Raw genomic sequence first — 11993 nt, forward strand, 5'->3', positions numbered from 1 at the left:
GGAAGCTCAAGAACTTGGATTTCATAGGTTATTTTATTTTTTAAGCAGATTGCATGGTAATTGTTCAGACATGTATCTATTATTCATAATTGGTTAATGTTACTTGGTCATCTGAAACTTATCGTTCAAATAACCTTCTTGATGTGGTATCACTATATCAGGTGGTTTATTAAAAAGAGAAATTATATTTATAGTTCTAAGGTATGTAAGTTTCGTTCGTACGTTTTTCTTAAAAAAAAGAGATAAATCTAAAAAAATTAAAATTCACATAAATAAATTATTTTTTAGCGTGTAAGTAGTACGCGAGGCATGCACTTCTTCTTTTTTGCATTTTAAGCCGTCTTTTAGTTTGAATAGATTTTTCTACTTTTTTCAATAAAATATGTGGTACTATGTGATTGCGCTAATCTCTAGGTTATTCCAACAAAAAGGTCGAACGTTTTAGACGGCCTAACAGTACTTTCCATTTTCTTGTCAAATAGGTAATTTGATGAGGAAACTCTAAAAAAAACGTTGGGCATATATTTCACCAATCACCCCCAACCAACTTTATCCAAATTTCAAACTATGACCATTCATCCGGGTTGGCCCGGTCTGGAATTTGAAAAACTGGATTGCAATTTGGATTTTGAAATCCGGGTTGCAAAATCTAGATACATCTAGTCTAGATATCGAATTTTAAACTTGAAACTCGGTTTTTTTTTTACCTTCAATTTGAATGTTTTGATTTATCATCCTACCTTTACACACCGATTTCTCGTCTGGGGAGTATGACAGAAAAGCTTATGCATGGGTTCAGTACTTTGTCTATGGTGGAGGACCTGCTGGTTTGAAATTTTTTTTTATTATTATTTGAGAGAAAAATCCGTCGAATATCTCGTCCAAACATGTTCAAAGCGGTTCAGAACAAATCAAATTAAACCCAAAATCTTTCTTAAGACAACTACTAAGATACTTGACGAAACAACTATCTTCTTAATGAACAGATAACAAACTATAATGAAATATGACCAAATAGAAATAGATCCAACTCTTCCAATTCAGAACTTGAGTTTGGTAAAGAACCACCTATTCTTCCCAGACTTGAAGCGCTCCTCTAGCTTCTTTTGATTTTATTTTTCTTTTATTGCCTTTGAATTTCTTATTTATATTTAAAAAGTACAACCGAGTTGGCAAAGTAGATTATAATTTGTAGTCTGGATTGAAGAAGAAGAAAGGGAAAAAAAAAAAACCGGATTTCGGCCTGGGTCTGACTCGGACTAGTTCGATCCGAATTTGAAACCCGAGTTTGATCTGAATATATCCAAATTTCATGGCTGGAATCCGGATAAACATTATTCCCACAAAGAAACATAGAATACTTGCCAAGAGGAAGGATAAGGACATGATCGTGGGGTTGGATTGGATTGTGGGGTTGGATCCAACGGAACTGAGTCCACTTAAAACATTCCATATTACATTTTCCAAAAAGAAAAGGAAACCAACCAACAACCCCCTTCCACGTAGCACACTCTCGGGACCACCTCACTGCCTTAAAAAGTACTTGTAGTATACAGAATCCAGGGAGTTACAACTTATAGAGAGACTCAGAGAGAGAGTTGAGACGCAACTCAGACGATGCTGTGGTCGGGTCGAGTGTTGGCGGTCTCGTACCCGGTAAAGCCGCCTTTTCCGTACAATTTTCCTCATTGGAGCGCCAAATTTTGTGATGTAAAACCTAAGCTCCACCCGAGATGGCGACCCAGGGCCGCCTACCCTGAACCCTCCTCCTCCTCCTCCTCCTCTTCTTCTTCTTCTTCATTTGCTGCCTCCATAGAATCCGATCCTACCGACAAGAACGCCTCCGGGTACTCTCTCTCCGTGTCTCTCTCTCTGCTTGAGATGATTTTGATTCATTTTTGTTCGTTTGTGGTCTTTGATTCAGATTCTGTATAATAGAAGGCCCTGAAACAGTGCAAGACTTTGTCAAAATGGAATTGCAAGAGATTCAGGATAATATTCGTAGTCGTCGGAACAAGATTTTCTTGCATATGGAGGAGGTGAGTCAGGATCAGACAAGGATACTATTTATATCTTCTCCACAGCTTTATGGTGTGACACTTTTTGAACTTTGAATATAAAAGACAATTATCGAAAATTTCAAAAAGCAAAAATATACATTTATTTGTTGTCGGCTCCACCCTTGTGTCCCGTTGGAAGAAGTATAACTATTGTTTCTTGCTATTTTTCTGCTATAATTTATCTTTGTAATTTTTAATATTGATTTGAATCTAACATCTGATGATTATTGGCTACTATCTGCTATTTGTTTTTTTTTTTCAATATTTCCGCAATATTTCTAGGTATAATTCAGCTCCACTTTTCTATTTTTAAATAACTAATAATTGTGCAACATCCTATTTATTATGCTCAGTAAATTTCAGATGATGAGTGAGAATAAATTGCCTCTTTTTAACTTCATTCATATCTGATGACATTTTCTTTTTATTGGCATCCTTACGAAATGCGTAGGTTCGCAGGCTGAGAATACAACAGAGGATTAAAAATGCAGAACTTGGAATTTTAAAGGAAGCTCAAGAGAATGAACTTCCTAATTTTCCATCATTCATTCCATTTTTGCCTCCTTTGGTAAGCGCCCCACCCCCCCCCCCCCCCCCCCCCCCCCCCCCCCCCCCCCCCCCCCCCGGGGCGCGTGGGGAGAATAGTTTCTTATGGTGACTACATATTTTAATTACTTTAAATATTTGCCTATTTTGTTCAGATTAACCAATTTTACCTGAATATTTGCTTTGTTATTGATTCAAAAAAATTAAAGTGTTCTCCTTCCAGATGTTGATCATGCGGTAAGATAATCAATATATTGCCTGCAGAGTTCAGCAAACCTTAGGCTGTATTATGCCTCCTGTTTTTCTCTTATTGCTGGGATTATCATTTTTGGCGGCCTCCTAGCACCTACTGTAAGTTATATCTGCACTAAATGTGATGATCAACTCAATCAATGGTTCATTTCTATGGATTATCATTATATGCATATATCACAATTGGACATCATGGTTCTTTGGGAAATATGCTTTTGGTATCTTAATTTTATTTTCCTCTTATACTTCCCGTGTCATATCTTAGTTGGAGCTTAAGTTGGGAATAGGAGGCACATCATATGAAGATTTTATCCGAAGTGTGCATCTACCAATGCAGTTGAGGTACAACTTATACCTTGGTCTCCTATCAGTCAATTACAAGTTTTGATTGGTTTGAGTTTGATTTGCCACTGCTTGTATATGTAAAACTTTTCCATGAACATGTTCATGAACCCTTCTATTTCTAATTAGGCGTTACTCTTGTATATGTCTTGTATACTTAGGCTATGTCTTTTGCTTTTTTCATTAAAATACTTGATTACATGTAAAAAAATTAAAGTTCACAACCCCAAAACTAGTGCCTTGTATATGTGGTCTAGAAACTCGATTCACCATCCTACAAATCAATTTCTTTCCTTTTGTAATCTGAGTCCCAAAATGTTTGTCCACCTTAGGAAAAAGGTATCATTTTCAAGTGAAGTAAAGCACAAGTTAGGAAAGCTATCAATATTATATGAATTGACTTTAAAGTGAACGGTAGTTTCGAATATCTCAAAATTGAATAAATTTCAAGAAATATGCGAAGGGATTATGATCTGCATGATTAATGTTAATGTAAGATGTCAAGTGTCACCTTGTTCAGAAGTTAGTACTTCCGGTCGGCTCCTTTTAGGTTTTCCTAGTGATGCACTTTTGTATCTTTCTGACCCATAAAAGGACTGAAATTATGTCACTTCTTAAGTGCTAATTGGATGAAAACAATTATGGATGTTTTTTTTTTTATAAGTGAAAACAATTATGGATGTTATGATGTACTATTTCAAAAATCTATGTTATGTAATTACATATTTTAGAATATTATTCCAATCTGAGAAATTTTTTGAGGGATGGAAACTGGAGTCAAGCATACTCCTGGTTTTCTGTGATCCTTTATGCGTTTTGCTTGGATAAGGGAAAATTATTTGGAAAATGATTAACTTACAACTTTCTTAGAACTCTTTTAAAACTCTATATTAAATGAAGGGTAGTTTTGTACGTTGCCAATAGTGATCTAGAGTTGAGATTCTAGCATTTGCCTCATTTTTTAGTAAGGCTCATGCATTCAGATACTCTACATGTGTTTAACGTCTAGTTTTACTTATCAAAAAAATGAAGGGTAGTTTTGTTGTCATTAATAGAGACTTTTCTAAACTTCTTTTGGCCTAAAATTCTTACAAAGCGGACTTTCAAAAATGTTAAGTGAACCTGTTTTGTGTATGACACCATGTGGTCCACCATCTTCCAAATATTGTCTAGGTGTATTAAATTTTAGATTCTCCAACCACTGCCTGAGAATTTGAACTCATCTTTTTTTCCCAAAGAATTGGTACATAGTAATTGTTCATGAAGAAAATCAAAGATGAAAAAAATGGGGTGGGGTACAAGATGACTTATCACTGGATCCCTTTTTTCTTTTGATAGGTAACTCCACTGAATTCCCAAGATGGTTGATCAAAGCTTTGAAACTCTACAATAATGAGTTGATTTATTTCCTCCTATTATTGTATTTTCTTGTCCAAAACCTCAAACTTTGTAAAAGCACATTTAATTCATCTGGCAAGGTTGGGTTGAATTTGGAACTGAAACAGTTATAATTTACAGGGATCTGGAATTTTAGTCATCAAGTCAAAACTAGCAGCATGTTATCTACATTTGTATGAATATTGTAAATGGTGGCAATACAATGCTGTTTGTACGTTGTTTATCAACCAGCTTTCTTGTCACATGCTGCAGTCAGGTTGATCCAATTGTGGCATCATTCTCTGGAGGAGCAGTTGGGGTCATCTCAGCATTAATGATAGTTGAAATAAACAATGTAAAACAGCAGGAGCATAAAAGATGCAAATATTGTCTCGGAACTGGTATTGTTTGCAAATGCTTATTACTAACTTTTTCACTACAGTCTTCTATATATGCTTGAGATGGTTGTACTATTTGTGGGGGCAGTTTCCCCCATCAAATTTTTTTATTGACTTTGGATTTGTTCAAAATTTTAGAAAAAGTAAGCATATTTATCTCATGCTACCCACTTTAAGGTATCAAATTACGGTTGGTTATTTAAAGAAATGACGAGATTATAATTAATTGAACCGTCCTCTCACTTTCTTTTTCATTTATTTCTCTATTAATCAAACCTTGTGAACAATTAAATTGTTTGGTCAAATATTGTGATTCAATTGACCTAATGGCTTAATGATTCAATTTTTTTGAAACGTGAGTTGAGGTTATATACCCTGTCTGGAAATACACACTTAATGTTTTTCTAATTGATTGATGGAGGATATCTTGCTTGCGCTCGCTGTTCAAGCACTGGAGCGCTAGTTCTCACTGAACCAGTGTCAACAGTCAGTGGTGGAGTTCGGCCTCTATCACCACCGAAAACAGAAAGATGCTCAAATTGTTCAGGATCTGGAAAGGTTAGATATCAAACAACTTGATCTTAATATCTTTTGCTATATTGAATGTGAGATTTCATGATGTAGATTTTCTTGCCGATAAGATTGAAAGGAAAAAGAGAGATAATATCTTTTTTTTGGAAAATGGCACTATTAAGGATATGATGTTGGTCATGTATAATCAGATAGACCTTCTCAATAGATAGACTAGTTGGAGTTTTATGGTTTCCCCAATAACAAATGGAATCAAACAAAAACACGTTCAGCCATCAGTGTTCATCATATAAACAGACTAAAACTCACTACTCACTTTTTTGTTTTTTTGTGTTAAGCTTTCCATTCATAGAATAGATGGATGTTTTGAACCACCACGTCCAGTTTTAGAACCTTGTTTTTAATTTGGCAGGTTATGTGCCCCACGTGCCTATGTACTGGAATGGCAATGGCAAGTGAACATGATCCTCGGATTGATCCTTTTGACTAGAGCCGCGTCATCGAGTATGGACATCTTGCCCATAAATTGTCTTCTACTCTCGAGAATTAACTAACATTCCTCTGTAAAGAGTGTATATATATAGTAAGCAAGATTTATACGATGCCAAGCTTTTATCCGTAAGTAAGTAAGGTATTGTTCACACGCTGTTTAAGCTGATGGGAAGGAGGGATAGAGAGGAATCGGAGATAATTGAAAGGAGGAATCACTTCGTTTCGGGTCTGTTTGGTTGCTGAGAAAATTGTGAAGGAAGGGGCCCAATGTTCACAGGCATCTGCATCCGAGTCGGTGGATGTGCCCACGTGAGAGGCTTTCATGGCCTCCATTCACTCGGCTTCGGGCCACTCCAAAATACAGCAATTCCCTTTATTTTTCCTGTCAGTTTTTTTTTTTTTTTTTTTCCCTGAGTAATGAGTTTGTTATTAACTGTTTTCAGCATATATTGAAACTTATTTTAGAAGTCCGCACTATATAATGAATGCTTTGAAAATCTTTGTCTAATTTTTCATCCATTTATTTGACAAGCGCTACCGTGCATTTTCAAGTTGACACGTTTAACTCGTAAAAAAAAAATTAAGAATTACACGTCTAGAGTCCATCCAGACAGACATTCTGATAGAATTGATAAACTTGTTTAAATTCAACTTTCAAGCCAAAAGAAGTGCGTTTAGTAATAACGACTCAGCCTGAGAATTTAATTCGACATCAGTTGCCTTAATTTATAAAATATAACTTACAACAGTGATTTTAAATAAGAGAAAATTTTTGCAATCGTGAATTGTGCAACCGCCGTATAATAGCTTTGAAAAAGTGAATAAAATATAAGATCTACAAGAAAAAAATTAATTTTTTAATAGTAGACTCCACTCTTTTCCAAAACGATTATGCGGCGTTTACACACTTTTCATAATTATATGTAGAATTACTCTTTAAATAAACTGTTGAGAGGTATATTCCACTCACCAACCTCAATTCCTTCTGAATAACTGAACTTATAGCCCTGGTATGGATTCAAGATTATATTTCTGAGAAGGTGAAGCTTCTTCATCTGGCCGATTCTCTTGCAAATTCGGTTTCTTCATGGCTTCGAGAGTTTCCAAATAAGTGCATGAAGCATTACGATTTGATGAAAGGCCAGGACTGCTAATTCTGCTGGCAAGGAAGCGTCGAATCAAGCCCCTCAGGAATGGAGCCATGGTTTCTGGTTCATGCTCCAAATAGTACATAATACCTCCCATACAGAAGCAAAATAAAAACACCTGTCACATTTTTTTGTTAAGTGTCAACTTTAGATGCCTGGCATATTATCAAATAAAGTATACTTTGATTATGCAGGAAATAAAACTCTTTCTTGTCAACATGCATAAGCCAACCAAAAACACAATTGGTTTATAAAGTCCAAGATACCTCTGTTTTGTATGACAAGGGATATAACTAGATTTAAAACAAAGTACACTAACAGAAAGCAAGCGTCAAAAGACGGCCCCCAGAAACAACCTTGATTCAGATTAGAATCTGCTGAGGCTATTAACTATTTTACAGAAACCAGAATCCGAAATGTGTTTCCCAAAACAATGCAAAAAATGCTTTCAAAAGAATCATAACAGTATGGTAACAGTGGCAATACCTCAGCATTCCTAAAATTTGGAAGCAGGTGGCGGTTCACTAAGATATACCACAATGAATCTCCAGCTCGTGGAAGAACATATAAAGCAAGTTCACCACGCCTAGCTTTTTTCTCCAGTAATACAGAAAGAGCAGCTACACCTCCTGCAACCCAATATACAAGCTTGTGGTCTTTTGATGCGACTTTTCTATGCATACATATGACTCCCTTGCATCACCCAAGCATCACACGACTAAGAACATTATCATGTAAGATTTAACCAATGATTTGGACAACAATGAGGAGTATGGGTACCTGAAAAATTCCAACAAAAGCTGACAAAAATGCTGTTGAGCGAACAGAACCCTTAACAGCAAGCCCGCAGGTACGAGCAGGAGCATCCATGAACTACAAAGGCATCATACAACTAAAATTAACAATATTTTCCAGACATGTAACATGTCATCCATAGTATCCCAAATAAAGAAAAATCTTTCCCGTGGATGCAGATTGAGACCAAAACAAATGCTAATCTGTTCTGTTTCCATTCAGAATACCATGGCACATCTAAATCAACCACCACAAGATCCTACCATGAAAGACATCTACAAAAAGAATTCAACATGACGAACAGGACAACCAAATGCATGAATACCATGCATGTTCACTACTAGCAAGATCGCAGGAAAGAAAAAGATGCCAAATCTCATACATCAGACATATGGAATCACAGTAGAAAGAAGGCATGGGGGTTACACCCAGACACCATATCATCTGGATAAACTACATTCTAAGAAATTTCAGAACAGGGAGCCCTAATGTCTTGGAAATAAGCCAAATGGGATTGGAAATACAGGACTCCACTTTCTACAAGTATAGTTAGAATAAAATCACTACTTGCTACATTCTTCATGCAGCAGCAGTGCGCAAAATCAATGGAGGTTCAATCATTACATAGGTGAGGGTGAATTGCTATATTTCAGTGGAGGGTCAGAATAAAACAAAATCAACCACAAGGGCCATCTTTATCCGTGTAGCATAAAAGCATCTTTGTCACTAGCAGTGCATAAAAACATTTTTATCACTACCAGTACAGCCCAGAGCAAATGGAAATGTCTTTTTAGATAAGTTAGTTATTGGAAAATAATGTCTATGAAGACAATTATATGCAACATAAGAATGGTAGTGTTGATGACTGGGGGAAGACGGTGCGCACAGTAGAGCTACAGTAGTGGTAACATAAAAACTTCCGTGAAGAAGGTACCTTTTGTAGGTGCAAAACAACAAATGGTACAAAGGTCAAAGAGAAGTAAAGTGGAAATGTTTTCCTGAATGTAGCTGATGTCGCATTTGCATTGTGAGCTAAACACGAATTTGTGTCTGGGTGAATAACTGAACAAGGAACAATGGAGGGAAACTCTTCCAACTTTCCATAGTTGGAATTCCTTCTGTCAGATAAGTAAGTGGAGAGTGAGAACACATCCACAGGGTAACCTCTACAACTGTCCCTTACAGCCTTGTATACAGGCTGCGCAACTGGACCAGTCTTCTGGATGAAGTCTTGATATGATTTTGGCAAGCTCTCAGGACGCATTACAAAGGCATACATAACCTGAAATGAGTTTATCAATCAATGAGATATAAGGATCAAAAGATAAAGGTAAGCTCGTTGAAATATAAAAATCCCTATCAAATTCTGATCAAGTGTTAAAATGTTAGTTAAATAAAACCAGAATTTCAGTTTGTTAATGAAGTTGAATGAGCTTGCCAATGACCATCAATTTAAAAGTAAACAATACCATAGAACAAGTCAATTGAGATTGCCAATGAGCTGAGACGAGTCATACTCAGACTCAAACTTGTGTCACAAGTTATCAGTTGAATGAGTGGACCTTTACAACACTTTTACAACAATATTTGCCAAACACTTGGCAAAGCAATGGAGCTGCATGCCGCCACTTGTAAAAAATAAATAAATTACTAAACAATTTTTATCCGAAAAATGGCAGCACCATATGCACAGTAATTGCATATGAGATTTCCTATTCCACACTTGTTCACAAAGCCAAAGCAGGCACAAACTTGCACACTGCCCCAATCCATATCCTTTCCGACCTAACCATTGTCTGTGCTGCACCTTCAGCAAGTCTATGCAAATTCCTTCTTTCTGCACAGTTGCGGTACTTTGTCATCGTAGAAAGAAAAACTTCACCAACTGTTTGATGCTCCCAACTTTAAATAAATACAACCATCAACTAATTTCTTCTCTTCCTCAGCTTACCACCGATTTGCTTACAACTTAGGCTAAAATCATGGACAAGTCTTTTTAGTGAATTGGCCATCACTCTTCCATGAAAGCATGGCTGATTTCACAATATCATAGAGACAGGTTGGCCATACAGCATTTGTCTACTTCTTCCACTGTAAACTAATTCCATGGGCGACATCAATACCATCCTACTTAGGTATAATACTGTTAAAGCAACAAAAATCACAATTATTTGGTAGGACTTGTTCATCAATCATCGTCCCTTCTGTACTTCTAGTCGAAAGCTATTTTAACCGCAATTGTATAGTGGGTTCAGATAAGCTGTAGGCAGGCACAACCAGCATGAAATTTCTTTTGTCTAGATAATTACAGCTTTACGAGAATAAAAATAATAATTTTATGGTACCTGTGCACATGCCAAGGCAAAGAGCAAAGAATCTCCATGCCTCCAATGGCTTCCCTGAAACTTGTTCTTAGACTTTGCAGAATTATAAGCACACTGATAAGATGAGAAAATCACCATTAGACTGGCATGCATGCATGCACACGAGCACAAACAGAAGCACACATGCAGAATGGGGAAAAAAAACAAAAAGCCAAAAAAAAAAAACTACTAATGATCCTTCAGAGAGCAACTGAAAATTAATTATGCCATATGGCATTTATTGACGTACCTGGGCTAGCCTAGCAAGAAGATATAAAGCAAGTGTGCGCCTCCGGTTAGAATCCTCTAGGGCTAAAATAGACAGACCAGCAACTGAACCTGCTAAAATGCTGCTCTCATCACCTTAAACAAAGTCGTGAATAAGAAATCTGACTTTAATGCATTTTAAAGTAAAACCAAAAAAAAAAAAAAAATACTAATTGCGACTCGAGATGTAAATAAGTAAATAATAGTGTTCTGTGTGCCAACGTACGCATTCAATGGCGTCTCTTTCTTTCTCAACTTTCTCAACAAACATCTAAGGGCATGAAAAGATCCAGTGAAGCCACCAAAAAATAAACCAATACGGCATGCTTCCTCTCTTACTATTAAATCCTTTTCTGAGACCAGTTGCTGCAAACAAAATAGGCATGTCACACATCGTCTTTGAGAACATTCTTGACAATTACCACCACAACCACATAGAAAATGCTGATGGATAGTACTTCTATGGCGCAGCTTACAAAATCATGAATAAGAAGACAAGTTCTACAAAGTATTTCATTGCGCAGTCTCCCCCAGGCCCAAGAAAAAAATCTACAAAAAATTAGCTAGATAAAATATTTTTGTTTCAAAGAAACTAGAAGATCAACATCGTGATTTCAAATTAATAATATATTTTACTATTTCAAAATCCCTAATTGAAACCAATTTCATTAGGAACACTCAAGAGGCAATTTAATACACAACAATGACAACGAAAGGACACAGCGAACACTGATAACCACGAAAGTGTGAAAGCGGGATTCTGACCTTGAGATCGAGGAGTGAGGAGTAGGACTGGCGGCGGGCGAGCTTGAAAGCGCGGAGGAGGATACCGATACCGACGCGGACGCCGTAGGAGAGGAGGAAGCTCTGGCAGAGGTTTCCGATGGCGTTTGCCACGCACGAAGGCTCTTCGGCGGCGTGGTCGCAGGGCGGGCAATGCTGGTGGTGCTGGTGACTGTGAGGGCCCCTCGCGGCCACGGCCCTGCGCTGGCGTCGCTGGAGCTCCTCGATGGCTTCGCGGAGGCAGTCTTCGGCCTCCCGGAGCCGGCTGTCGGCGTCGGCGTTGTCCTTGTCCCGTAGAGGCGGCGATGGCGGAGACGCTGATGCCATTTTGGTCCGAGAGAGTGGGAGGGACAGCCTTTAATAATGACTTTTTGAGCGTTACAGGGAAACAGAAAGAAAAAAGAAGCTTTTTTTTTTTTTAATTCGTAACGGAAGTTAATAGCGAGTGGGGGGAGAGCCTATTAATGACTTTTTGAGCGTTCCAGCGAAACAGAAAGAAAAAGAAGCTTGTCTATTTAATTCACAACGGACGTTAAGGTTACATCGCAAGTCAAGGAAGTATTATGTGGGTGCGTTGGAAACATCATCTTCATCTATCTGATAATGGATATTAATTTATCATTTTATTTAAATACACAC

General features: G+C 37.2%; 2 protein-coding genes across 3 annotated transcripts; one reads left to right on the forward strand and one right to left on the reverse strand.

The window, feature by feature from the left end:
* The first annotated feature begins 1548 nt into the window (after positions 1-1548).
* On the forward strand, positions 1549-6517 carry LOC121263039 (protein ORANGE, chloroplastic). 2 transcript variants are annotated; one of them, XM_041165815.1, is made up of 9 exons: positions 1549-1847; positions 1925-2039; positions 2512-2628; positions 2871-2957; positions 3124-3200; positions 4851-4978; positions 5397-5533; positions 5919-6012; positions 6162-6517. In XM_041165815.1, the coding sequence occupies exons 1-8, from the start codon at positions 1618-1620 to the stop codon at positions 5994-5996; spliced, it is 969 nt and encodes a 322-aa protein (XP_041021749.1). In that variant the 5' UTR covers positions 1549-1617; the 3' UTR covers positions 5997-6012; positions 6162-6517. The 2 variants fall into 2 exon arrangements, with proteins under 2 accessions (XP_041021749.1, XP_041021748.1); XM_041165814.1 differs by lacking the exon at positions 6162-6517 and having other exon boundaries at positions 1551-1847; positions 5919-6114.
* A 362-nt stretch (positions 6518-6879) lies between these two features.
* Positions 6880-11808, reverse strand: LOC121262909. Its single transcript, XM_041165603.1, has 8 exons — positions 11337-11808; positions 10798-10937; positions 10555-10654; positions 10287-10379; positions 8876-9223; positions 7927-8019; positions 7633-7839; positions 6880-7264 (listed from the first exon to the last, which is right to left on the reverse strand). Exons 1-8 carry the CDS (start codon positions 11679-11681, stop codon positions 6998-7000), a joined length of 1593 nt encoding a protein of 530 aa, XP_041021537.1. The 5' UTR covers positions 11682-11808; the 3' UTR covers positions 6880-6997.
* Between the last annotated feature and the right edge of the window lie 185 nt (positions 11809-11993).

This window comes from Juglans microcarpa x Juglans regia, chromosome 4S, assembly GCF_004785595.1.
Source record: "Juglans microcarpa x Juglans regia isolate MS1-56 chromosome 4S, Jm3101_v1.0, whole genome shotgun sequence".
NCBI classification, from domain to species: Eukaryota; Viridiplantae; Streptophyta; class Magnoliopsida; order Fagales; family Juglandaceae; genus Juglans; species Juglans microcarpa x Juglans regia.